Source organism: Diabrotica virgifera, chromosome 1 (genome assembly GCF_917563875.1).
Source record: "Diabrotica virgifera virgifera chromosome 1, PGI_DIABVI_V3a".
NCBI lineage: Eukaryota > Metazoa > Arthropoda > Insecta > Coleoptera > Chrysomelidae > Diabrotica > Diabrotica virgifera.
In genome coordinates this window covers 197,026,665-197,054,240 of record NC_065443.1, presented here as the reverse complement: position 1 = coordinate 197,054,240, position 27,576 = coordinate 197,026,665, and the positions used below count along the sequence as shown (strand labels likewise).

Below are 27,576 nucleotides of genomic sequence, written 5' to 3'. Positions count from 1 at the left end.
GTCGCTTCCTGGGCTTTTGTTCATTTTTAATTTATCGATGATATTCTGAATTTCGCTTATAGTCGGAGCCTGCTCCTCACCCTGTGGATTTTGTATTTCATTTACTAGATCCTCTGTTTCCTCGTTATTATCGTCTGTCTTTTCAGGTCCATTTGGAAGCTCATCAAAGTACTGCTTCCAGCGTTCTAATATCTCTGGTTCACCCATAATCATTTCTCCATTTTTGTCTTTATAATGTACAGTTTTCGGTTGGTGACCTCGTTTCTCATTTTTTATCCCTTGGTACAGGTTCCTAATTTGATTATTTTTGTAGCTTTCCTCTATACTTTTCAGTTTAGCTTCATGTTTCCTTTTTTTTTCTCGTAGTATTTTTTTGGTTCTATTTCTTTGATTAGTGTAATTTTCCTGCGCTTCGCTTGTTCCTTGAGTTATCATTTTTAATCGTAGCTTGACCCGTTCTTCCAATGATTGTTCACATTCTTCATCAAAACCATTCTTTTTGTTTTTTCTTTGTGTTGTCATTGGTGCTGGAAATATTTGCTGCTTCTTTAATTACATCTTTTAATGTTCCCCACATGCATTCTACATTCCTTTCATCCACTATGCTCTCTAATTTGTTGTTAATAATTTGTCCATACAACGTTTGCTCACATTCTGTCTGTAATCTGATTGGTTTGTTCCTTTCGTATTTTAATATTTTTGTTTCGAAGAGTTGGTACTAATTGTTTCATCCATATTCCGACCAAATAGTGGTCTGAGTCCATATCAGGTCCTCTATATGTTCTCACCTTTGTTATGCAGTGTTCTTCGTTTTTCTCAATTAAAACATGGTCGATCTGGTTGACTGTACGGCCGTCTGGAGATTTCCATGTTCCCTTATAAATGTCCTTTCGTTGGTGGTACGTACTTTTTATTATAAGTCCCTTTTCTTTGACAAAATCTACCAGAAAATATCCATTTTCGTTAGTCTCTGGTCTGACGGTCGCCAATTTAATACTTTTTCCCATCCAAAAAGTGCACAACGTCCCTAAAGAAGTTTTCACTTCAATATATATATGTACAAAATTTATTTCGCCGAAGAGATGACGGTCGCGATGACGGTCGAGAAATAAATCCTTTTTCCCTATCGAAAAATAGGTTTTACATTTAGTTTAAACTTAAATACTTCTATACAATTTATGTATAGATACACATAATATAGATACGTACAAAATTTATTTCGTCGAAGAGATGACGGTCGCTATGACGGTCGCGAAATAAATCTTTTTTCTCCATCCTAAAATAGGTTTTACATTTATTTTAAATTTAAATACTTCTATACAATTTATATATACATACAAATAATATATAGCATAAGCGATGACGGTCGCAATGACGGTCGCGAATTCAATGCTTTCTCCCCTATCCAAAAATTGCACAACGTCCCTAAAGAAGTTTTCACTTCAAAAATCAAAGTTTTGCCTGTCACCTGAAGAGGGATCGCGTAAAGTTCGAAACACTGATGTTATAATACACTTTGATTATTTTAAAAATCGACCTGTCCGTGCGTTTTGCTTATGTGTTAGAAATATATAAGTTATTAAGGGGGTAACACTGATTCCAGCGCACTGTATATCATAACCAGAAGGGCTTAAACATGTTTTAGACTATTTTATTGTCTTTACAATTGTGTTTTAAAGATATCAACTTATAATGTCAAAAAGTGAGATTATGTTTATACAGGGTATCCAGAAACTCTACAGACAAGCGAAGACAGAAGATTGCTCAGATAAGTTTAAGACAATTTAACCCAATTCACCTAGTCCGAAAAGGGAGGTTCCTAAGGGAGCTAGAGCTATTTGAAGATGGCGTCTGGTAATTAATTTTCTTAAACACCTCCAGAACGCTTCAATTAAAAAAAAACAAAAATTGGTGCGCCTAGTACCGGTCGAAGGCGGCCGTGTAGGTAGGGCAAAAGTTATTATTTCGCATAACTTTTTTGCCCTTAACTTTTAAGCGTTGTTGACTCTGGATTATTAAATGGTGAGTTATTTTAGTACTAAAAGGTACTCTTGCTTTGGGTCAATAGGATACACCGTTTTCTAGAAAAATCGATATGAAAATGTTTCGTTTTTTGAATTTCAAAAAAAAATATTTAGAAAAACGAAAACTGGTACGTTTATTTATATTCCAGAGATGAATCGATTTCATTAACTGCGAATTTCTAGTACCGGTCATAAGAGTCCGTTTTGGGTAGGTCAACATTTATTTTATCGCATAATTTTTTTGTCTTTAATTTTTAAGGTATTCTAGTACTAAAAGCTACTCCTGCTTTAAGTTGGTAAAATAGACCTTTTTTTTGAAAATGCTTTTTTCAAATTCAAGAGACGAAAAATTTTCAAATTGATTTTTCTAGAAAACGGTGTGGCCTATCGACTTAAAGTAAGAGTACCTTTTATGCTTGTATTTTATGCTAGTAATTATTATTAATAATTTTATTAATTAATAATAAAAAAGGTAACCTATTGGCAGTTAAAATGGATTTTTGGAGGAGAGCAGCGGGAAAGTCTAGATTAGAACATGTGAAAAATGAGGACATCAGGAGACAAATGAAAGTACAAAGATCAATTATAGAAGACATCGAAAAACAACAACTAATATGGTAATGGTACGGACATGTTAGACGTATGGGGGAAGAAAGACTACCCAAAAAGATATTAGAATGGGTACCACCAGAGAAAAGAAAACGAGGACGACCACCAACAACATGGATCCAAGGAATCTCAAAAGCAATGTCAGCAAGAAATCTATCTGAAGAAGACTGGCAGAATAGACAGGCTTGGCGAACGGGAACCCAAAGGCGTATTACGCTGTGAACGGGATATATACAGGGTGAGTCATGAGGAACTGTACATACTCCTACCTCGTATAGAGAACCCTATGGGGAATAACAAATGACCAATAAAAAGTGTCTGCTCCCATTGTTTAATAATATACAGGGCGAGTTTCGCATTTTGACAGAAATTTGTATTCGTCATAATTTTTGAACGGTCAGATCGATGTGTCTCTTATTTTGGTCAATCGTTACACTATTACCACCTAATCAACTGATTTATTCAAACCAGAAAAAAATCAGGTCCGGCTTTAAAAAATTAGTTCGTTTGGGTCTTAGAAAAAATTTCACCCTGTATATGCTTTTTGAAAACTCTAATATGAATTTTACTAATTAGACAAATAGGCAATTAAAATGGCATATTTACTTTTTTCCCCACACGATTACTTAATTTTTTAGAAAAAAAATCAAATTTGACTATGAATTAAAAGTTTGGTAAAGTGAACCATAGATTTAAAAAAATTAAGTTTTATTACAAAAATTAATTTTAATTTTTTTAAAGCAAATATTTGATTTATGTTACCACCCAATCAACTGATTTATTCAAACTAGAAAAAAATCAGGTCCGGCTGTAAAAAATTAGTTTGTTTGGGTCTTAGAAAAAATTTCACATTGTATACGCTTTTTAAAAACTCTAATATAAATGTTACAAATTAGACAAATAGGCAATTAAAATGGCATATTTATTTTTTTCCCTACACGCCTACTTAATTTTTTATTAAAAAATCAAATTTGTCAAAATCGCAATTTTACCATAAAAATAAAAAAATTAAACGACGTTTCTCTTAAAATTAAAAGTTTCACCATTTTTTTTTTCTATAACACGTCTAGATCTATAACCCCCATAAAACTTCTCTTTGGACTCTATAGTTTAACATAGACGTGATCAAATAAATAAATTTTAAATATTTTCACTTAATTTTTGCGATTTAACTCTGAAATTTACGAGAAGAATAACTTTTACGAGAAGAAGACTGAAAGTCTACAACAATTTTCATAGTCTTCACAATGGTAAGAGATATGTGCTGTAAAAATTTCAGAAAAAAATATTAAAATGGAACAGAGTTGTAGCGAGTTAAACCGTGATTTCATTTTTAGGTTAAAATTCCGATTTTGACAAATTTGATTTTTTAATAAAAAATTAAGTAATCTTGTGGGGAAAAAATAAATATGCCATTTTAATTGCCTATTTGTCTAATTTGTAAAATTCATATTATAGTTTTTAAAAAGCGTATACAGGGTGAAATTTTTTATAAGACCAAAACAAACTATTTTTTTAAATCCGGGCCTGATTTTTTTCTAGTTTGAATAAATCAGTTGATTGAGTGGTAAAATTAATTAAATATTTGTTAAAAAAAATTAATTTTTGTAATAAAAGTTAATTTTTTTAAATCTATGGTTTACTTTACCAAACTTTTAATTATTATTCATAGTCAAATTTGATTTTTTTATAAAAAATTAAGTAATCGTGTGGAGAAACAAATAAATATGCCGTTTTAATTGCCTATTTGTCTAATTTGTAAAATTAATATTAGAGTTTTCAAAAAGCGTATACAGGGTAAAATTTTTCTAAGACCCAAACGAACAAATTTTTTGAAGCCGGACCTGATTTTTTTCTAGTTTGAGTAAATCAGTTGATTAGGTGGTAATAGTGTAACGATTGACCAAAATAAGAGACACATCGATCTGACCGTTCAAAAATGATGACGAATACAAATTTCTGTCAAAATGCGAAACTCACCCTGTATATTATTAAACAATGGGAGCAGACACTTTTTAATGGTCATTTGTTATTCCCCATAAGAGCCTCTATACGAGGTAGGAGTATGTACAGTTCCTCATGACTCATCCTTTATATATAATTATTATTAATGCTTAAAAGTTAAAGACAAAAAAGTTATGCGATAAAATAACCGTTGCTGCATCCAAAACGGACGCCTATGACCGGTACTAGTAATTTGCAATGGATGGAATCGATTTATCTCTGGAAGATAAATACGCGTACCAATTTTCGTTTTTCTAACTAGAAGCGTTCTGAAGGTATATAACAAAAACTAATTACAAGACACCATCTTCAAAGAGCTCTAACTTCCTGAGTAAGCATTTTCGGACTACGTGAATTTGGTTAGATTGTCTTAAAATTAGCTGAGGAAGCTCTTGCCTTCGTTTGTCGGTAGAGTTTCTGGACACCCTGTATTTGCTTTGTATTTCTTGTGAGGGTGTGAGTTAATTACCCAAAATAAGGAAGTTATACTCCAAAGCCTGTTTTAATTAGTTTTTTTTTCGATGACTCTATATTTACTCAAGCCTTTTTTTTCTTTTTCCTTTTTTTTTAGTGATTTATTTACCAACAAAGAGCCGAGCAAATTGAATTATCTCCCAGTTATGGTCAATTTTAGTTTAACTCTTCATCAATAAAATAAACAGGTTGTGGTTTATATTAAGAATTGACTATCAGACTTTAATATACTCACTAGTTAATAATAAAATAGTATTTATTTGGGACACAATCTTACCGTAACTTGCCTTCCTTGCCTTTCAATGGCTTTTTGCAAAAATGTCACCAATTCTATAAGCTCTTGCAGATTGTCCGTAGACTTCAAAGCATTGTCACTCCAGCTTGATACGAGTTTTTCGAAACTACCAGCACATATATAGCACAATTGAGCATCATTAGCTAATTTAGGATCATTATGGCTTTCTTCCTCTAGCCTATTGCCCAACTGTTCTAAAAATTTAAACAGTAAAACAGAAGTTGAGTTGACTGAACATTTCAAAACGAGATGGTCTTACCACAAAGTCCGGGAAGATCTTCATCTGAAGCGTGGGTGAGAACAGCAGCTAAGGCTTCTTTCCAGTTACTAATATCACAGTTATTGATAATTAGGCTACAATCCTCGGACACGATGGCAGATATAAGAGTAGAAACATACCCACTCGATTGTTCTAAATATTTTAGTTGTGTTTTTGCCAATAAATCGGGGCCACCTAAAACAACAAAAGTGGTAATTTTTAAAGTACATGGATTTGAAGATTATTAACAATCTACAACACTAAAATACTGTTACAAGTTAGATGTATATTTTAGTCTTTCTGAATCCTGTTTTTATGGCATATTAGTGAAAAGTTACGAATATTAAAAGTAGGAAATTTGAAAACCAAGGCAAAGTATAGGAAGGAATGGAAGCTGATTCTGGAACATGGGTGGGTCATGGGAGCCAATGATGATAATGAGTGAAAAGTTAGTCATATACAGTCGGAAAAATGAAAGAATACCCATGAACGAACATATAAAACACGTTGTATTTTCCTGTCACCGTGTCACAAAGAAAATTGTCCAGTGCTAGTACATGTAACAATAATTATTACATGTACTTGCGCTGGCCAATTTTTTGTGTGACACGGTGACAGGAAAATACAGCGTGTTTTATATGTTCGTTCATGGGTATTCTTTCATTTTTCCTACTGTACACATCTTCAATGCTTTTAACTAAAGATGGTATCTTTATGCAGACTATACCATTGCAAAATTACCAGTCTAATTTTGGTTAAAACATCAATTGGAACACAGAGAGAAAGAGAGAAAGAGAGAGAGAAAGAGAGAGAGAGAGAGAGAGAGATTTTAATTTTCAACTAAAATTTTAGGGAAGTATTTATTTATTAATATGTAATTAACAGCTTTTTGACATACAAGTTTTTTTGTATTAGATTATATTTCCAGAAGCCGGCGACAATTTAACATCTAACAAATAGTTTAGCAACAATTAAATTGTTAATTATTTACGGTCGCAATAATAACCAGAATAATTATTATGATACACCAGAATCATGATGATGATACAGCAAAATAACTAAGATTTTAGTATAAAAAGAGAGTATACCTATCAAACGTACTTTACAGAATTAAAATTGGACTATTTTAGCGACCTACGGAATGTTTTAAAGTGAAAACAATTTTTTGGCTTATAAACAAATAGAATATGTCGGAAACTATTAGATTAGATTAAATTAAAGTACGCGAGAGGACGCTTCTTTTAAAGAAAAAAGTTGAATTGTGATGAGTGGTTCCTGAGATACAACAGGTCAAAGTGGGCAGCATTTGTGACGAAGTTATAAAAAATAGTTTTTATTTCGTTTGCCTTTATACATACAAATTTTCATATCTTCAAGAGACTCATAACATATATTATATCATAATTATACAAACGATCGGTATTACCCGTGAAAAATACCAAAAATACCAAAATACCAATCAAAAACTAGGTTGAAGAAAATAGACTATCAAAGTTCAAAATTGGTATACGTTAAAAAATGTATTTTCTCGGCTTTCCATATTTTCCCGACTTTCTTCATTTTTTTTAATCCCAAGTAACTCCCATATAACTCACGCATTACTAAATGTCAAAAATGCTTAGTTTTTATATAATAAATTTATTTATTTATTATAACAAACAATTTTAAATTGTTTAAACAAATATTATTTAAATAATTATACAGCTTTCAAATGAGAATATTTGAATTTTGAACGTTAAAAGGTACACGTGTCACGTGTGGTAAGTTTTTCTGAAACAATTCTACAACAGGAAAAAATAATATGTAGTTTTATTTTATCATAAATAAATTAATTTATTACAGCAAAACTAAATAATTTTTGGTATTTAGTAATGCATTAGTTAGATGGCTCTAATAAAGTTACGTGGGATTTAAAAAAATGAAGAAAACTTTGACCGGTTGTACCTCAGGAACCACTCCTCACAATTCAACTTTTCCGAGATATTCTATTTGTTTATAAGCCAAAAAATTGTTTATAATTTTAAAACATTCCTTACACAGCTAAAATAGCCCAAGTTTAATTCTGTAAAGTACGTTCGTTAGGTATACTGCCTTTTTATACGTAAATCATAGTTATTCTGGTGTATCATAATTATTCTGGTTATTATTGCGACCGTAAATTTTTAATTAAAAATTTAATTGTTGCTAAACTATTTAAGGTTACAAGGAAAGAACCGCCATAGTCCATTTGGATTTATCTCGAGCACATTGAAAGTTAAGATTTATTAACTTATTATAAAATCAAATTTAAAGCAAAATAATCAGTCAAATTGATAGAATCATAATAAAACAATAATTACTTAGACTTTATATTATATTATATTGACTTTATAATAAGTTAATATGGACTATGGCCGTTTTTATCTTGTACCCTTAATTGTCAGATTGTCACCGGCTTCTGGAAATACATTAAATACAAAATAGCTTATTAGCAAAAAAATAGCAACAAAAATATTTAATACAAAAAAGCTTTTATGTCAATAACTATTTAATTATTAATATATTATAATTACTTCACTAAAATTTTACTTGAAAATTAAAGATTTTTTTGGGAAAACCCGAATTCTCAGAGGAAAATTTTCGTCGAAGAAAATCGGACAAAAAAATATCTCTGTGCAGAATTAAATTACGGTGAATTATTATTTGGGTGTTTTTGGTTTAAAGTTAAAATCTTCGCAGTTGCAGAGCAATAATGAAATATTGTTCTGAAGCTATTTTCTTGTGGCATTTTTGCAATTAACTAGTTTTGATAGGACCGATTAATTAATAATTGAAAAAAAGGAGATTTCGGAGCTCTAATTTGTTTATAAAAAAATAGCACACTTTCTGCGGACTTTGCATACCTATATTATTAATATATGCAATCCTAAGATTCGATTCCAGCAATAAAATTGCTGGTAAATAATTTTTCCTTTTTTCCTAATTTTTTGCCCAGTGTATAAGTAGTTATTTTATGTGATAATAGATATCCATCACGCAAATATGTCCTCAGTTCTATATTAAAAAACATACCTGTAGTAGCTATCACCAGAGCATCGGCATATCGTTTAGCTTTAAGGCAAAGTTCTACAGCAGCAACTACATTATTAAGTAATAAAGCTTGTGTAATAAGGCCTTCGGTATCTAAAAAAATAAGAATTTAAAAATTCAAACGCCTAGTTTTCGTTTTGCGTATTCTTACCATCTCCAGTATTGATTTTAAAAGGCTCTATTCGTTTTTTCTGCGGTGTTCCTAAGTTGTCAAATGCGTTTTGTTGGTTATAATCTTCTATCTAAAAACAAAATCATTGATATAAATGCACTTTATAAAATAATACGATAATGTGGGGAAGTATGTATAAAAAAGGTGATGAACTTTTTGCAGCAATCCATAAGTTAATCGTAATCATATGGCAGAATGAATTGGTACCAGAAGACTGGCTAAAGGGAATAATATGCCAGTTGCATAAAAAGGGTGATCAACGGGATTGTAAGAACTACAGAGGCATTACTCTGTTAGCATATTCGGCAATGTATTGTTTGAAAAACTTAAACATTTTACAAAGGATATTATTGGTCAATATAAATGCGGATTTACTACTGGAAAGTCAACTTTACATCAAATTCAGGTACATATATGCAGATTCTAGAATAGTCACTGGAATATAACATAGATACACACCATCCCTTCGTCGACTTCAAAGCAGCCTATGACAGTGTTAAAAGAACTGCATTATACAGGGTGATTGATTAGTAGGGTAAAGCTCAATAGCGCCGCTATAGTAATAGATAGCAATAAAAGTTAATAACAAAAATTTTAGCCACCTTTGAGCTTCACATTACAAGATTAGTTAGAAAGTTACAGGGTGTTCGATAACACAGTGGCAGACCAAACTTATGTTTTTTTAAATGGAACACCCTCTATTTTATTTTAACTTCGAAATCCTGTTAACTTCTCCATCACAAAAATATAAAGGTTTGTTATGTTATACAGGGTATTTACAAAGTTATAACCAATTTTATATGAAAATCGTAACAAGTTCAACTCCCTGTATAAATAAAAATAAGCAAAACAACAATGGTTTATTAATGCCGTATTTTTTAATCAAATACAGGGTGAGTCAAAACGCAAGTACATTATTTTCTTAGTAATTTTAAATGGAACACCCTGTATTTTATATCACTATTGAAAAGTACCATTACCGTACTTTAATTTTTAGATAACATTCCCTATGTCTAAATTTATTAGTTTTCGAGATATTTTCATTTTTCAATGGACCAGTAGCGTGGCCACCCAAATCACCAGAATTTAATAAACTGGACTGATTTTTTGGGGTTACGTTAATAATGAAGTTTATAAAATACCTCCAACAACAAGGGATGAGATGAAAAATAGAATACAAAGTGTATTTCGATGTGTTAATTTACAAATGCTCCGTAGAGTAAGTAGCTCATTCAATGATCGTTTTTAGGCGTACATAAATGTGTTAAGAGATAATTTTGAACACCTTATGTAATTAAATATTAAAAATATTTTATTAAAAGTAGCTTCTTTTAATTTAATAGTTTTTAATTGTTTTAAAAATGTTGCATGTAGTGGTTGTCTTTTTGTTTGTAAAATGTATTACTAATAAATTATTTTTATTTCTTTATTTGCTACAGTGTTACATTGATTACCGGATTGATAATCGGTAATCTTCAATTGTCAATTCAGTCATGGCTTACTTAAAATTTAGATAAATTTAAACAACTAAAATAATTTGCTCTGAAAAATGAAAATATCTCGAAAACTAATAAATTTGGGCATAGGGAATGTTATATAAAAATTAAAGTACGTTAATGTTACTTTTCAATAATGATATAAAATACAGGGTGTTCCATTTAACATTACTGAGAAAATAATGTACTTGCGTTTTGACTCACCCTGTATTTGATATAAAGAAAATTAGCAATATCAATAATTCTTAAAAATTTTGACAATAAATAAAAAATATGGCATTAATAAACCATTGCTGTTGTGCTTATTTTTATTTATACAGGGAGTTGAACTTGTTACGATTTTCATACAAAATTGGTTATAACTTTGTAAATACCCTCTATAACATTACAAACCTTTATATTTTTGTGATGGAGAAGTTAACAGGATTTTGAATATAAAATAAAATATAGGGTGTTCCATTTAAAAAAACATAAGTTAGGTCTGCCACTGTGTTATCGAACACCCTGTAACATTCTAACTAATTTTGTAATGTGAAGCTCAAAGGTGGCTAAAATTTTTGTTATTAACTTTTATTGCTATCTATTACTGTAGCGGAGCTATTGAGCTTTACCCTACTAATCAATCACCCTGTATAATACAATGATAAACTTTGGGATCCCACCTAAGTTAGTCAAGTTGATTTAACTAACAATGCAAAACGTAAGCTCGTGCGTTAGAATTGAAGGATTAATCTCTACGTTCTTTGACATTAATAATGGTCCGAGACAAGGGGACGCGCTGGCGTGTCTCGTCTTTAATATTGCCTTGGAAAAGGCAGTCAGAAAATTAAATATTAGAATGAATGGAACTATTTTTAATAGATCGACACATATTCTCGCATTCGCTGACGATATAGTTATAGTGGGCAGAAGTATGAGAGATATGGTGCAGTGTTTTACAAGGCTTGCGGACGCGGCAAGTGAATTAGGACTTGTAGATCTGGATCCCGCGTATGAAAAAAAGTTGATTAATAGCAAGCTGAAAATTTGATAATAGCTTAAGGGTGTCTAGTCGGACAAACTTTGATATATAGGAACACTGGAACAGGGGAAGTTTTAATTGTGGAACAGGTTAAAAATTTGGAACGATCAGACCACGAAAACGTCACATGTATTTTGTCCGACAGAACTTCCAATTGATTTGTTACCCTTTCATTAAACTCTCATGCAAAAAATCAGACTACACCGATCCAGATATTGTGAAATTCGTTACAAGTGCAGAGACTTAGATAGACGTAACACATTGCTAGGATGTCAGATCACGAATACACGAAGAGATTAACATTTTCAAAACCAGAGTGCACAAGAAGTAGAGGACGACCACGAAGAAGATGGATTGATGATGTGGAAGAAGACCTAGAGATTCTAAGGGTAAGAAGATGGAAGGAAGTTGCCAGGAATGGACAGGAGTGGTGACTTCTTTGCGAGCAGGCCAAGATCCACAACGGATCGTCGAGCAACTTATGACGACGAATGTATGAAAGTTTAAACGTTTTTTAATAGTGATGGTGATCGGTTTTTGACAATTCTAATTTTATTGCAAATGAGTGATTTTCTTTTGGGTTTCTATCACTGCGAACACCAAATGCATTCGCCAATTTTACAATTTTTTTACTTAATAGTCACTATTTCGTATACTAATACTAACATTGAATGTTATCCTAAATCTAATACTAACATTGAACTCTAAAAGATTATTTCGTTTTTTTTTAATTTTTGGGTAATTTGTATAATTTTTTTTTGTATTAGGTGCGTTTTTATTTATTTGTACAGGGTGTTTATGACATTAATGTACAATTTCGAAATTATATCGAAATTTTTGTTAGAGCTCTCAAAGTTCTTAAAAATTTCGACATATTATCGAAATTAAAGTCTTAATGACTATATCACAGCTCAACTCCATAGACTTAATCTCAGCACGAAACTATAACTTTATATTATTTACTAGCAACAAATATAAACTGATATAAAAGAAGTGAAACATTGAGAGACTTACCCTATTTGAGCTGATAAAATCTTCACTTAGTCCGTCTATATTATTTTCGTTTTGCACGCCAGCATGCACATTTAACTTATCATTAACATCCGTGAGGTTATAACCCAACAGATTCAACAACTCCACCCGAGGAACTTCTTCAAAGTTCGCTTTCAAGAAATGCCAGATGTATTTCTTGTGTTGGTCGTTGGTTTGGTTAGATTTTTCTTTACAATAGTCTAAAAACAAAACAAAAACTAGTCATATAACAGAATATATAATTTATATACTCTCGGACAGAAATATTGCATATGCAGGTGGAATAAAATTTTTTCTTGCTGCTTTCCTTAGCCCCCCTGTATCATAGGAATAGGATTTCTTTTCCAAATGCGATGTTTTAAAGTATCAAATAAATGCTATAATCGGATTAAAATCTGATCTGGGCTATATGCTGGCCAGTATAATTTTTAAATTGAATCTCATCAAGGTAAGTACTCACTTTGCTAACGGTATGAAGATGTGCATTAGCAGCCATATGTCATATCCAACATGGCTTTCAAATGGCAAAACATGATCTACAATGTTTTCAATGTACGTATCAGTTGGCATTCGCCGATCACCTCCACGTGTCCGGTATGTCCTTTCAAAGCAATACCGCTTTGTAGTACTATACCGCCACCACCAAAACTAACGCTCTGTATGAGGTTACAACTGACATACTGTTCGCCAACTCTTCTGTAGACGAAGTTTTGTATATATTGCATCCATGTGCTGAACGATGTGCCAGATGTAACCTCATACAGAGTGTTAATTTTGGTGGTAGCGGCATAGTGCTATGGAGTGGTATTTCTTGGAAAGGAGAGACCGAACTTGTGGAGGTGATTGGGTGAATGACAGGTGATAGGTACATTAAAAACATTTTAGAAGATCATGTTTTGCCATTTGCCAGCCATATTGGATAACAAATTCGTGTTAATGCACCATGACGCAGGTCTTCATGTTGGTAGAATAATGAACAATTACCTTGATGAGATTCAATTTCAAAATTGGCCACCATATAGTCCATATTAAATTTAAATCCTATTATACCATTTATATGATACAATAAAACATCGCATTCGGAAAAGAAATCCTAATTATATGACAATGGGGACAGCACAAAAAATTTTAGTTCACACGATAATTTCAAAATATTATGCAATATTATTGTCCGTGAGTGTATTTTAAATATTTTGAAGTAAACGAACGATTTTGAAATAAGGACATAAAATCCACGTCATAATGTTAATGTGAATATATAAATTGATTTCAATTAAACGACAGGTAGATTTAATGGAAAGTAGTTCCTTGTACAGTAAGGGAAAAACCCTTACTGTATAATACCGGGTGTCCACTTATATTTTCCCCCATTTTAACTGCCTATAACTCCTAAACGGCTTAAGATAGAAATATGCGGTTTTCGATGAAATGTTTTATTTTAGTAAAAGTTTTGTAAAAGCTTTCAAATACGAAAAGAAAAATGGCGGATTTTTGAAAAAAACGTTGTTGACTTTTTTTTAATGGAACACCCAGTATATTTTTTTTGTAAATTGAAAGAAAAGTCATTCACCTATCCAGCGATATAAAGTTTTTCAAAATTTTTAAAATGAGCGGTGCAACGTGGATATCACATACCTAAATAACATAACTAAGCCAAATGATATTATGTTATGTGATTTCCACATTGCAACTTTCATTTTAAAAATTATTTGCTCAGTCATTTGACAACCGATTTTAAAAAATTTAATATCGCTGGATAGGTAAATGACCGTTTTTTCAAGCTACAAAAAAATATACTGGGTGTTTCAATAAAAAAGTCAGCAACGTTTTTTTTACAAAAATCCGCTATTTTTTATTTAAAAGCGACATAAAAAATGGTAATTTACCTAAAAACTTGAAAAAACGGTCATTTCCCTATCCAACGATATAAATTTTTTTAAAATCGGTGGTCAAATGACTGAGCAATTAATTTTTAAAATGAGAGATGCAATGTGGAAATTACATAACATAATATCAATTAGTGATGTAACGAATGTCATTTTTTGAACATTCGCGAATACGAATGCGAATGCGAATATCTGCTACCGACATTCGCGAATGTGGATGCGAATGCGAATGTTCAGTTTTTTTTTAAATTTGTTTCTATTTTTGTAATGTTTCCTAAATTTATAATGACAACTTAATTGATATTTAGTGTAAATCAATCTGAATCTTAAGCTTTATTACATAATACCAAATAATAAAAAAAGTGAAGGCTGATAATGTGATTAGGATACAAGGTTAAGTTCTATCTATGTATTGCCCTTCATTTGTCCAAATTTGAACGTAGGCCTCCCCCTTATTTTTCCACTCTTCTCGGTTCAGTGCTAATGCTGTCGATCTGGTACCTGCGTATCTTTTTAGGTCATCCGACCATCTCGTCTGTGGTCTGTCCCTCTCTCTTTTGTAGTCCCAAGGTCTCCATTGAGTTATCGCTTCATTCCATCTTTCATCTCTTTGTCTGCTGTTGTGTCCTGCATATTTCCATTTGAGAGTAGCTGCATGTTTGAGGTTAAGTTATCTTTTCTTAATAAAAAAAGATGAGAAGTGAATAGATTTTGATTTTATTAACCTAATATTATCTTAAAATTATTTTTTTTCTGGTTTTCATATTCGCCAAACATTCGCACAAATTTCGCGAATGCGGATGCGAATGCGAATATTCGCGAATGCGAATGCGAATACGAATATTCGTTACATCACTAATATCAATTTGCTTAGTTATGCTATTTAGGTATGTGATATCCACGTTACACCTTTCATTTTAAAAATTAATTACTCAGTGATTTGACAACCGATTTTGAAAACTTTATATCGCTGGATAGGTGAATGACCTTTCTTTCAATTTACAAAAAAATATACTGGGTGTTCCATTTAAAAAAAAGTCAACAACGTTTTTTTCAAAAATCCGCCATTTTTCTTTTCGTATTTGAAAGCGATATAAAAAATTCAGTCCATTCAGACAAAACTTTTACTAAAATAAAACATTTCAGCGAAAACCGCATATTTCTATCTTGAGCCGTTTAGAAGCTATAGGCCGTTAAAATGGGGGAAAATATAAGTGGACACCCGGTATAATATGTATCCAAAATATGTATATAATTTAAGCATAATTAGGTCGATACAGAAGATGTTGTTTTTATAATCACAAATAAAGCGAAGGTTGATTGATGGAGTTTGTTTAGGTAACCTCGCTATTAGTAAGTAACGATACTCACGTACCGTTTACTTTCAAAGTCCAAAATAAAGATTGATATAAAAACCCGAAGAGTGGTAAAACAGAGGCATTAATATTTCATTATTAAGAGTACTATTATAGTTAGCATTTGTGCGAGATGGGTGTCTGAATGACTACCCCGCGAAACAACATCTTCCTAACCTTACGATTATGGATGTTGTAAACCTTTAAATAAAAGTATAGTTTAGAAAAACTATAAAGTATAGTTTAAAACAGTTAGAAAGATCTGAACAAGAAAATATCGGTCAAAATCTAGATACCATGAATTCCGCCATCGTCACCATAGCAAACCAAGTTTTGAAACCAGAAAAAGACCCAATAAAGAAAAAGGATTGGATGAACGATAGAATACTAGACCTGATTCAACAAAGAAGAAATTGGAAAAACAAAGACGAGATTCGGTATAGAGAGATATATCGACAAATAAGATACGAGGTTAAGCGAGCAAAAGAGGACTGGATGGAACAAAGATGTCGTGAAATGGAAGAACTACAAAGAAAACATGACGAGTTTAATATACATAAAAAACTTAAAGAAATTACCTACACTCAGAGAAAAAGAACTCCTCACTTTATGAGAAACTCCTAAGGTAAAATAATTCTCGACTTGGATGAAAAAAAGGAAGATGGACTAACTATATAAAAGAGCTCTTCCTGGATACGAGGCCACCACTTAACACCACAAAATATACGAATATTGGTCCTAGTATTTTAAAATCGGAAGTAGAGAAAGCCATCAAACAGAGCAAAAATGGGAAATCTCCAGGCCCTGACCAAATACCATCAGACTGGCTCAAACTTCTGGATGACGACAATGTCTCACAACTAACAAACATTTATAACCATATATACGAGACTGGAATGATGCCACAGATATGGTTAGAGTCTACATTTATTCCACTCCCAAAAAAACCTAATACATCATCATGTAAAGACTTTAGACTAATTAGTCTCATGAGCCACTCTCTCAAGCTACTTCTTAAGATAATTCTTAATAGAATCAAGCAGAAATGTGAAGAGACAATGGGAAACAAACAATTCGGTTTCAGAGAAGGATTGGGAACAAGGGAAGCTTTGTTCTCAATGTTAACATTACTTCAACGATCATGGGAAGTACAGAAACCAATTTACGTCTGCTTTATAGATTTTGAGAAGGCGTTTGATAGAGTTCAACATGATAGGTTGTTTGAATATCTAGAAATGATTGGAATAGATGATAAAGATCTGAGACTTTTACAACATCTATATTGGAATCAAGAAGCTTCTATTCTGGTAGACGGCAAATAAACGGACAAAATTTGCATTCAAAGAGGTGTCAAACAGGGTTGTGTGTTATCCCCAACTTTGTTTAATGTATACTCAGAAATAATTTTTAATGAAGCCTTGGAAGGACAATGTGGAGTTCGAATCGGGGGAGAAACTATTAACAACATCAGATATGCAGACGACCCCGCGATCATGGCTGAAAATATCGAAGATCTTCAACTCCTTATAGATCGAGTCACTAGAGAATGCTCCAATAACGGACTTAACATAAATGCAACAAAGACAAAGTTACTTGTGGTTAGTAAACAAGACGTCGGCCCTATGCAACTAATTGTCAGTGATGAATCAATAACAAAAGTTAACCATTTTAAATACCTAGGATGTTGGATAAACGAGACACTAAATCCGGATGAAGAAATTAAAACTCGTATAGAAATTGCAACAGGAGCATTTATGAAACTTAGATCTATTCTGAGCAACTCTCAGCTGAACTTACAACTAAGAATCAAGTTCCTAAAATGTTATGTGTATCCTGTATTACTATATGGATGTGAAACCTGGATCATGAAGGTTAACATGATAAACAAATTAGAAGCCTTTGAGATGTGGTCGTATCGTAGAATGCTCAGAATATCTTGGGTTCACCGCATTTCAAACAGAGAAGTCTTAAACAGAGTAGGCCAAGGCGAAGGTGACTTAATGAAGATGATAAAAAAGAGAAAACTTGAATATCTGGGGCATATAATGAGAGGTAGCAGATACAGGATGCTGCAGTTAATACTCAATGGAAAGATCGACGGAAAAAGAGGAATTGGTCGAAAGAAATATTCATGGCTCCGAAACCTTCGTCAATGGACTGGCTTATCAGCAGATCAATTGTTACATGCCGCACAAGATCGAGAACGATATCGGCAAATTGTTATGGAAGCTACCCACGCCTAAATTTGGGCACGGTACTTAAAGAAGAAGAAGAAGATAGTTTAGAGTCAGTGTTTCCCTAGTTCCGATAGTTTGGCTCCCTTTCCGTCCCTTAAGGACTCAACACGACATCCTCATACTGGGTATGTAGTTCTAATAGTAGCGGTAGCGGGTACATACTTCTCTGCGATCACGACAGGGGATAGATCTACTTCAGGAAGAGCACACTTGCCCACGCGAGCTCATGGATTTCCCCAGCATCCCTTCACCGGGAAAACCATGTCCAAACCCAAAGCAATCCCATCTCCACCCTTTCCTCCCTCCACATCCAAACCAACTCGCCAACACGCACTAGCCAAGCGTGGCGTTTTAATGGCTTGAAACCCCAAAGAAAAATTTCCATGAAAGACGAAACTACTGAACGGCCCTCAGCCTCTGGCGGCTTCAACACCGCCAACCAAGGTAGAGGGTGGAAAAGGGTTGGAGCAGAGGGTGCTAAGAATCCCCGGAAAAATCAGGCTACCACAAAGAACGACAAATGCATATTACCTCATACAATGTTAGAACTCTGACCAGAAAATGATGAAACTGGAGGAAGAGCTGAAAACAATAAAATGGAACATAATCGGCCTCAACGAAATCAGACGAAGAGGAGAAGCCCAAATTACTCTTAAATTGGGACATTTATTTCATTTTAAAGGAGAAGAAGCTTCATATGGTGTAGTAAAATTAACGGCATAAGTCCGAGGATTGTGTACCTCATCTTCAAACTAAATGTAAGATATAACCTTAGATAAAGATAATCCAGACATATGCTCCAATGACGAGCCATTCAGATGAATAGATTGAAAAATTTTATGATGACCTAACACCAGCATATTACACAATAGGGAACTTGCATAAATTTTTAAATATTAAAATGATATTAAAAAACATAAGGTAATATGATCTTAAAACGCTTGCATGCGAAAAAAACAAATATTTTTAACCCGTACGCTAATTACGACGCTTTGAAAATGCTATAAAATTCAAATATCTTAGGAGGCTCTTGAACGTCCTTCTATTGGTCCGACGTCACGGGCCACGGTCAACCGGGCTTAGCAGTCAGAAACAACGGGATTAGGGTAGGTATCACGGGTATATTACATTTTAATCATCTTTAATGGAAAATTCCTAGGTATTGTTTATGCTCATCTTATATATTATAATAAGTAGTTCCCCAATCAGCTTAGTTTTAAACTGAAATTGATAAAGTTGAGTGCTACTTTGTAAAGAGTTGAAAACGCATATGACGGACGAGGGTAAGTCTAACAACTTACCTACCGTTGATGTCTTCATGGTGGCAACTTTTATAAAAAGTAGTGAAAGCTATTCTATTGGAGAAATGCGAGGTGTCAAGGCAAATAAGTAAGAGTTATTAATAAGCATGTTTAAACCGTTTATAACAATAGTTTGGTACCATTATATTATAGTATACGGTTTACCCCGTGGGTTTGATCTACCTACCTCTAATCGAAGGATTTCGTATATCCTGGAAAAGATTACGGTGTAATTTGCATTATAATAAAGATTCTATTTTATTGTAATGTTTATTAGTACCTACTGGAGCCTTTCATTATTGTGTTCAAAGCCTTCTGAGAAGATATTATGGTGATTAGCAGACGTACCGATAGAACGTGTACATAGCCAACAAAATCCTTCTTTACAAAGTTAATAATACGCATAAATAAGAAGAATCATTATTGTAATTTTACAAGTTAATATCTTTATCATCTCAGCTTATACTTACACCGCATTCCTCGGTAGACCGCAAGCTACAGTAGAAACCCGACTGTAGACCGCATACTATAGTAGCACCAATACTTTTTAGTTACTCTTACTTTTATTACTAAAAGTTTTGTTTATTTTTAAGTTACTTGTTTCTTCTTTGTTCTTCAACACAAAAAACGACAAAAGTAATTTCATAAAAAAGATCTTTTTGATACATGTCAACAGAGATAAAATGTTAATATTTTGCCTGTCACAGAAAAAATCATTTTTGCCACAGAGTAAAACAAGATATTTCAACTATATTATTTATCTATTGGCAAACTGCATTAAATGCAATAGCCCACCGAACGAGCAAACGATACGAGTGGCCTATGACGTCAGACCCCAGCTCTCGCTTTTGAAGTTGTTTGAAATGGAAATTTTAGGCGCGGAACTTTGATCAGATGTTGTACGTACACTATTCATTGTTAAGACGTAATATTTTGAATATAGCATTTTAAAACATAAATTAACAATTTTATGCAAAAAATTTTTTAGTGCAAGTTCCCTATTATGGGCGACTTTAATGCGAAAATTGACTTTAAACACGATGATGCAGATGTAGCAATGAGCAAGTATGGGTATGGCGACAGAAATGAACGAGGGCAAAGACTGCTCAATTTCTTACACCAGGAAAATTTATCCATGATGAACTCTTTTTTCATAAAAAGCCTCAGCGTAAATGGACATGGATAAGCCCAGATGGCAGTGTTAAAAATGAGATAGATTTTATCACAACAAACACAAAAGAAATAATTAAAGACATTGAAGTACTTAATAAATTTTCGATAGGAAGCGACCACAGATTAATCCGAGCAAAGATACGATTAAATGTCAATTTCAAAAGCACCAAGAAGATCTTCAAAACACGAAAGAAGAAGAAATGGATTCCCCCAGAAAACAACAACCTGTATGAAGATTATACTAACCCATGTACCGGGTGTCCCAATAAGAATGGCTCTCGGCCATATCTCAGGAACGGTTTATAGTAGAGCTTTGAAATAAAAAATTTTATAACAAAAGTTGCCTCAGGAAAAGCCTGGAAATTATTTTCATAATTGTGGGTCCACCGCTAGAGGGCGTAATTGAATATCAAAAATAAAAAAATCTAAATTTTACAAAATTTTCCTAATGAAGGGGCACTGGAAATCCGATTATTGTATTCTTCATCAAATTCTGCGCATATTTGATTTAACAAGTTTAACTCTACCTTTGCAAATAAGAGGTGGGGGTGAGTGGGAACCTTGTTATGAAAAAATGGCTGTAAGTCCGGTTCTGCTAAATCAAATTTTGAAAACTGGGTCTTGTTGAAGACAGATCTTTTTCTTCGATGTAAGCGTGATAATTTTGAACCATCCTAATAAGTAATAAGCCAGCTGGGAGGCGTTATTTAATTTTTTTCAGAAATCTAGTTTTCTTTGGAAAATATTAAATACAAGTATGCATTTTTAATCATACTTTATAAATTTAGATTAAATTAGCAATAGAATAGCGAAAACCGCATGTCGATACCTTTTGTCTATCTCAAGATATCTCGAGAAACGTGTAAATTTTATACATAACTGTTACTATCACCGGTAAACTAAGTTAATGAAAAGTAGTGTGCTGTGGAAAAAAACAAAATAACATTTTCCAGATGTCAACGTATAAAAACATAATTAATTAAAACAACAATATAAAGAGAAACAATACTATTAAAATTAAATATAACACAGAACAAAAAGAACTACTTAGTGACGACCTAAATATTCAAATTGTTGCCCATCATATACTACTCTAGAATACATTATCCAGAGAATACTAAACGCCATTCAAAGCATATCGAGAGCAGAAATTGAGACTGCTGTTCAATCTACTCTTGAAAGAGTAAATGTTTGCAACGAAAATGATGGGCAAAAATTTGAACGTTTATGTCATCACTAAATAGTTGTTTTTATTTCTTTGTAATAGGGCTTTTCAACGCTTCTCATTTGTTTCGAGCCTCTATCATATGCCGTATAATCCGTGTATAATATTAATATACGAGATATGAACGAGGCTCGAAACAAATGAGAAGCGTTGAAAAGACCTAATATGCGTTGACAGCTGGAAAATGTTTCTTTGTTGTTTCCATAGCACACTACTTTTAATGAATTATTTCGTTTACCGGTGACAGTAACAGTTATGTTTTTAAATTTACACGTTTTGTAAGATATCTCGAGATAGAAAAAAGGTATTAACATGCGGTTTTCGCTATTCTGTTGCTAATTTTGTCTAATTTTGTAATATGGTATTAAAAATGCATGTTTGTATTTAATATTTTCCAAGGAACACTAGATTTCTGAAAAAAATTAAATAACGCCTTCTAGCTGGCATATTACTCAGTAAGTTGGTTCGAAATCATAACTTTTACATTGACGAAAAAGATCTGTCTTCAACAAGACCAAGTGTGCAAAATTTGATTAAGCAGAACCGGACTCACAGCCAGTTTTTCATAACAAGGTTCCCACTCACCCCCACCTCTTATTTCCAAAGGTAGACCTAAACTTGTCAAATCAAATATGCGTAGAATTTTATGAAGAATACGACGATCGGATTTCCAGTGCCCCTTCATTAGGAAAATTTTGTAAAATTTAGATTTTTTAATTTTTGATATTCAATTACGCCCTCTAGCGGTGGTCCCACAATTATGAAAATAATTTCCAGGCTTTTCCTGAGGCAACTTTTGTTATAAAATTTTTTATTTCAAAGCTTTACTATAAACGGTTCCTGAGATATGGCCGAGAGCCATTCTTATTGGGACACCCGGTACAAAACTTAGAAAACGACATAGAAGACATTGAACAAGCAAATAATGTCATAACGAAGGCACTAAAAGAAACAGAAAGGGTGAGCGTCGAGCGGCGAGCACCAACGTATCCACTAAGTGGAGCTGCTACACGGAGCACCAACGTATGGATACGTACCTTTATGACCCAAGGATGGTATTAAATGGGAGAAATTTGAACTAAGACTTCCGCTTTTAAAAATGCAACCGGAAGTACTGTTTTAAAGTCGCCGGAATAGTACAAGCGATATATTATTCGACGCGCCTTAGCAAGACGAGACTAAATACAGGGTGTCTCATAATGGATTTAAGGTTTTAAAGAAATAAAACAAACATACAAATCATTGTAGAGCAATTTTAATACACTTGCTAGATACCTTAAAAATGCGGATGTATTGCTAAAACAAAACATCGTTTAAATGCTGGCCGTCTTCTTCGTAGCAGGCTGTTAGCCTAGAGCGCAAGCTGCGGAAAATTCGCTGTCACATCTGAATGGGTACGTTACGTATAGCATTGGTAATGCAGTCTTTCAGTTGCTGGATGGTTTCTGGTACTGGATCGGTGTAGACGATACTCTTTAGGTACTCCTATAGAAAAAAAATCTAAGGGGGTCAGGTCTGGGGATCGTGGAAGAAACGGAATATCTCCATTCATGGAAATAACCGTGCCACGAAACAGTTCTGTAAATGCGTTGATCAACATTGCCGCAGTATATGCCGTGGCACCATCTTGTTGAAACCACGTTGAATCATGGTGGTGTAGCTGCGCTACGCTGTTCACAGTAACCATACGTCCTGCTCCACCTTCAAAAAAGTACGGCCCTATTTTGTCCAAGACGGACATGTCACACCATACGGTCAGTTTTTTGGAGTGTAATTGTCGTTGATGCTTTTGCCGCGGATTATCTTGGGACCAATACTGAAATCCGCATGTCGGCGCAACCTATCTACACCGTCAGCTCCCTCCTACACAGCGCAGGACCGGTGCCAGAATAATTTCAAATCTTAAATCCATTATGAGACACCCTGTACATACTTCCGGTTTCATGACTGTCTCTCCGTCTGTGCGTCCGTCCGCGAATATAACTCCTCCGTTATTAATACAGATAGAATGACAAATGAGATGTTGAATGGAAGCTTATAACCCAAGGATGGTATTAGAGATGAGAAATTTGGCCTCAGATGGTTTTAAAGTTGCAAACGGAAGTACCGTTTTAAAGTCACCGAAATGGTATAAGCGATATATTATTCGACGTGCCTTAGAAAGATGAGAACAAATGTATACTTTTGGTTTTTATATAATTTCCGGTTAAAAAGTTCTAACCAGAAGTGCCATATTATACCACAAAAATAGTACATGTGACATCGATCGAAACGTATGGAGAAGTCGAGCTTGCATCTTTAGTTCCGGTTTTGAAGTCATTTACGTAAACAAATATGACCGAAAGTTTAGTAAAAACTCAAAAGTGAAATCTTCTTTAGTGAAATAGTATAATATATAATATAAAGGTTAGGACTTTTTTAATCACATAAACGTAACACCCAAACAAAGTATAGTTTACTTTGGTCAATGATTTTTATGAGTAGGTACCTAATAAAGAATGTTTATTTATTTATTTATTGTTCTATATTTGTACTCGCCTGTAAAATTCCCATATTCTAATGTTTTCTCCAATTCGTTTGATTTCTGCACAAAGTCAGCTTCAGTTATAACCTGACTTATCTGAACTGTTCTGTGAATTGGAGGCGGTTGTTGGCCAGGTTGCAGATTCTGTAAGGCTTGTGCGATTGCTGCTTTTTCATGTTCAAACGTAACCAGTTTACCTCCAAACTAAAAGGAAATATATACAATTAAGAAAACAGAAAAGCTAAAAAGGTATACTTTTCTGTGATATAAACATTAGGAGCACACACTAGCGATCAACAGGTAGCAACAAACGCGGTCCAAGATTGCGAAAGTTCTGCGAACTTTCAAAAGTGAGGCAACAGTGCGTCGGTAATTCGACACTGACAGTGACGTTTATACCACGGTTCTTAGACATTACTACGGTTGCCCAGATCGACTAATCAATGAACATTAAGGATGCGATTACGTCACGAGTGTACTGTCATTTGAATCGTAATATGATTTTTTTTTAATCCTGCGAAAACTAATAAGTATTTTAGAAAAATTTAAACGCAAGATGAAAGATTACATTATTACCGAGGGCGGAAATCCCCTTAGAATAAACAAGCAGTTTCTATTGAATGAAATATTTGAAATTAAATATCACACTTCTCTTTTATTTTCAGCCCTGTAACTTATTAAAATAAACATTATAGAAATTTTCAGGGACTTTCCCTCCAGGGCCCTCGGTAATAATGTAGTCTTTCATTCCGAGTTTAAATTTTTCAAAAATAATTATTAGTTTTCTCAGGATTAAAAAAAAATGAATACAATTAAAACACATTGAGAATTTTGACATGCATCAAAATTTTGCATTAACTCAACGTAAAATTCTAAACTGTTGAATTCCAGCTTCCCTAATTATTTTACATCAAAAGACATTAGAAACTATTTGTAGAGGATTGAAATCTGTATTGAAAACAACTGTTAAAATTGGTCTACGACTTAAACATATTCCAAAATTTTGTAAAAATGTAATACATTTCAGTTTTTCAGCCCAAAATTAGGCCACACACAATGCAATAATGTTCACATTTTTGAACTGTCAATATTTTTATTTTATCATTTATTGTTTAAAAACAATACAGTTGATAAGATACCCTCGGTTGCGGAGAAAGTATTAATAATAAAAAAAAATTAATTCAGTCAATGGTGTGAGCACTGTCAGTTAAATAGTAACGTGTGGCCTAACTTTTAGACGCATATCTATTGGGGCAAATGTACCATATTTTTCAAAATTTTGGAATGCATTTGAATCGTAGAACAATTTTAACTTTTGATTTTAATACAGATTTTAATTCTCTACAAGTATTCTCTCATGACTTTTGATGTAAAATTCAACAATTAAGAATTTTACATTGAGTTTCCTATGGCCCGTTTTACGATTCACCACCCGGTATACGATAAAATGTGTATTATTTGTCTTATTATTTAATAATAACACAAATAATACACATACATACACAATAACACACATTCAATGATCGAAAATCATTTAAAAATATGGGATTGTGTATTCTTGTGACGTAAAGTCAAAAATATAAGTCTCCCCAGCACCGTCGGTTCAAGACAACCGTAATAAAGTCTAATAACCGTGCGTTTATACTATCAAAAACAATAATTTTTATACACGTAGGGGCGAAATGTTGCCAAGTCAGTGACGTTCGATTTCTTGTTATAAAAAAATCGATTTTTAGTAGTTCCAATGTGACACAAAATCTAGGCACGGGATAAAAAAGTTTATTTGAAGAAAGTGTATTTTTTTGTCTTTCTTAATGGCGGTACAGGCTCATTTTTTCAATATTTTATTTAGTTATAGAGTAATTTCCACATACTAACATATTTCTGAAATTGGGCTCTGTACTGCCATTCTTTATTATATTTATTACGAATAAGTGTGCCAAATATCTCGAAAAAATAGTCAAAATTAGAGCCGCAATCTTGGAACGCGTTTGTTGCTACCTGTTGATCGCTACTGTTTGCTCTTAAGGAAAAACGGGGGACTTACAAAATTTAGGGAGTTTCATATTTTTTTATATACACTGGCGGGCAAAAAATTTAGGTCACATCGAAATTGTGATGTCTCGTTGACATTTTCGGTTGTAAACTTCTGTTTGCGGTTGTAAACCATTGGTACTGTATTTTGTAAACTAACTTTAATAATAAATATTAAATTATTAACAAAATTTTGGTTTTTGAGCTTTATTGACGAGAAATAACAAGTTTACAGTTATGGTCCTTTTCATAGGCATTTTTCACTGCGTCACAAATGATAGAAAAAAAGGTAAGTCCGTGATAATACACATTTATAACATTTATTCTAACATGACATTTTAGTTAAATCTGACAGTTGTCACATTTTATTTGCAATTTGGCATAAAAACAAATCAATTATTGTGTTAACTGCATTTATAAAATGGTATTTTCTTTTATTTGTACAGTCTTATAAATTGTACAGATTATATTCGTAGATATATTATTATATAATTGGTAAATAATTTTTTTTTCGATTATAGCGCCATCTATCGACAACTAGAATAAATGTTATAAATGTCTGTAATCACGGACGTGCCTTTTTTTCTGTCACATACAATTTATTGCGTTAGAAAGAAATCGATAAACTGTGACGCACTGAAAGATGCCTATGAGAAAAAGATTAAAACAAAGTGCGACTTATTGTTAAGAAACTGACAAAAAAAATTATTAAAACTAAATATTATTGGAAAAAATCTTCATCAATAGCGTGTGTTTCCCCCTCTTGCATTAATGATAGCTTTTAGGCGACGAGGCATACCTTCAATGAAATTACGGATCACATTCTGCTCGATGTTATCCCATTCTTGCAATAACAACTATCGTAACTCCTGGGCAGTTCTTGGAGCGGGTGTATGCCTTCGGATATTTCGGCTCAACTCATCCCAGATTTGTTCAATAGAATTCATGTATGGACTGAGTGGTGGCCAAACAAACCGCCTAATTCCCACTTCATCAAAATATTATCTGACAACTCTGGTAGCGTGGGGTCTAGCGTTAGGTATCTTGCACGAAAATGTCATGTTCGCCCCCAAATAGTCATGAAATTCATAATCATCTAACTAAAACTTGTGCAATGTATCTATGAGCCGTAAGGTAGCCATTTTGTGTGAAGACTAACTTTGTGCGTGCTTGTGAAGTGATTTCTGTCTACACCCTTAACCTACCCACACCCAAATGGGAGTCGCTCATCAGTAAAAGCCGCAGCATATCTTTCTCCGGATCTTCTCCATGTTCGATAACATCCGTCTGGTCCTTTGAGATAAAAACGCGACTCATGTGAAAACAGAACGTTGCTCCAATTTACATCATTCCAATGGAGGTGAGTCTGGGCAAAATTTAATCTTG

The 27,576-nt window shown here is 33.2% G+C and overlaps 1 protein-coding gene across 5 annotated transcripts in view; it reads right to left on the bottom strand.

The window, feature by feature from the left end:
- The window catches only part of LOC114331875 (protein transport protein Sec31A), a 115,791-nt gene that overhangs the window by 68,145 nt on the left and 20,070 nt on the right, over positions 1 to 27,576 (bottom strand). For all 5 annotated transcript variants that reach the window (XM_050646258.1, XM_028281557.2, XM_050646251.1 and 2 more), the window contains exons 8-13: positions 24,171 to 24,360; positions 12,438 to 12,655; positions 8,886 to 8,976; positions 8,717 to 8,827; positions 5,666 to 5,860; positions 5,389 to 5,600 (exon numbers count right to left, since the gene is read on the bottom strand). In XM_050646258.1, the coding sequence (XP_050502215.1) occupies positions 5,389 to 5,600; positions 5,666 to 5,860; positions 8,717 to 8,827; positions 8,886 to 8,976; positions 12,438 to 12,655; positions 24,171 to 24,360 (1,017 nt within the window). The remainder of the gene's footprint in view (positions 1 to 5,388; positions 5,601 to 5,665; positions 5,861 to 8,716; positions 8,828 to 8,885; positions 8,977 to 12,437; positions 12,656 to 24,170; positions 24,361 to 27,576) is intronic.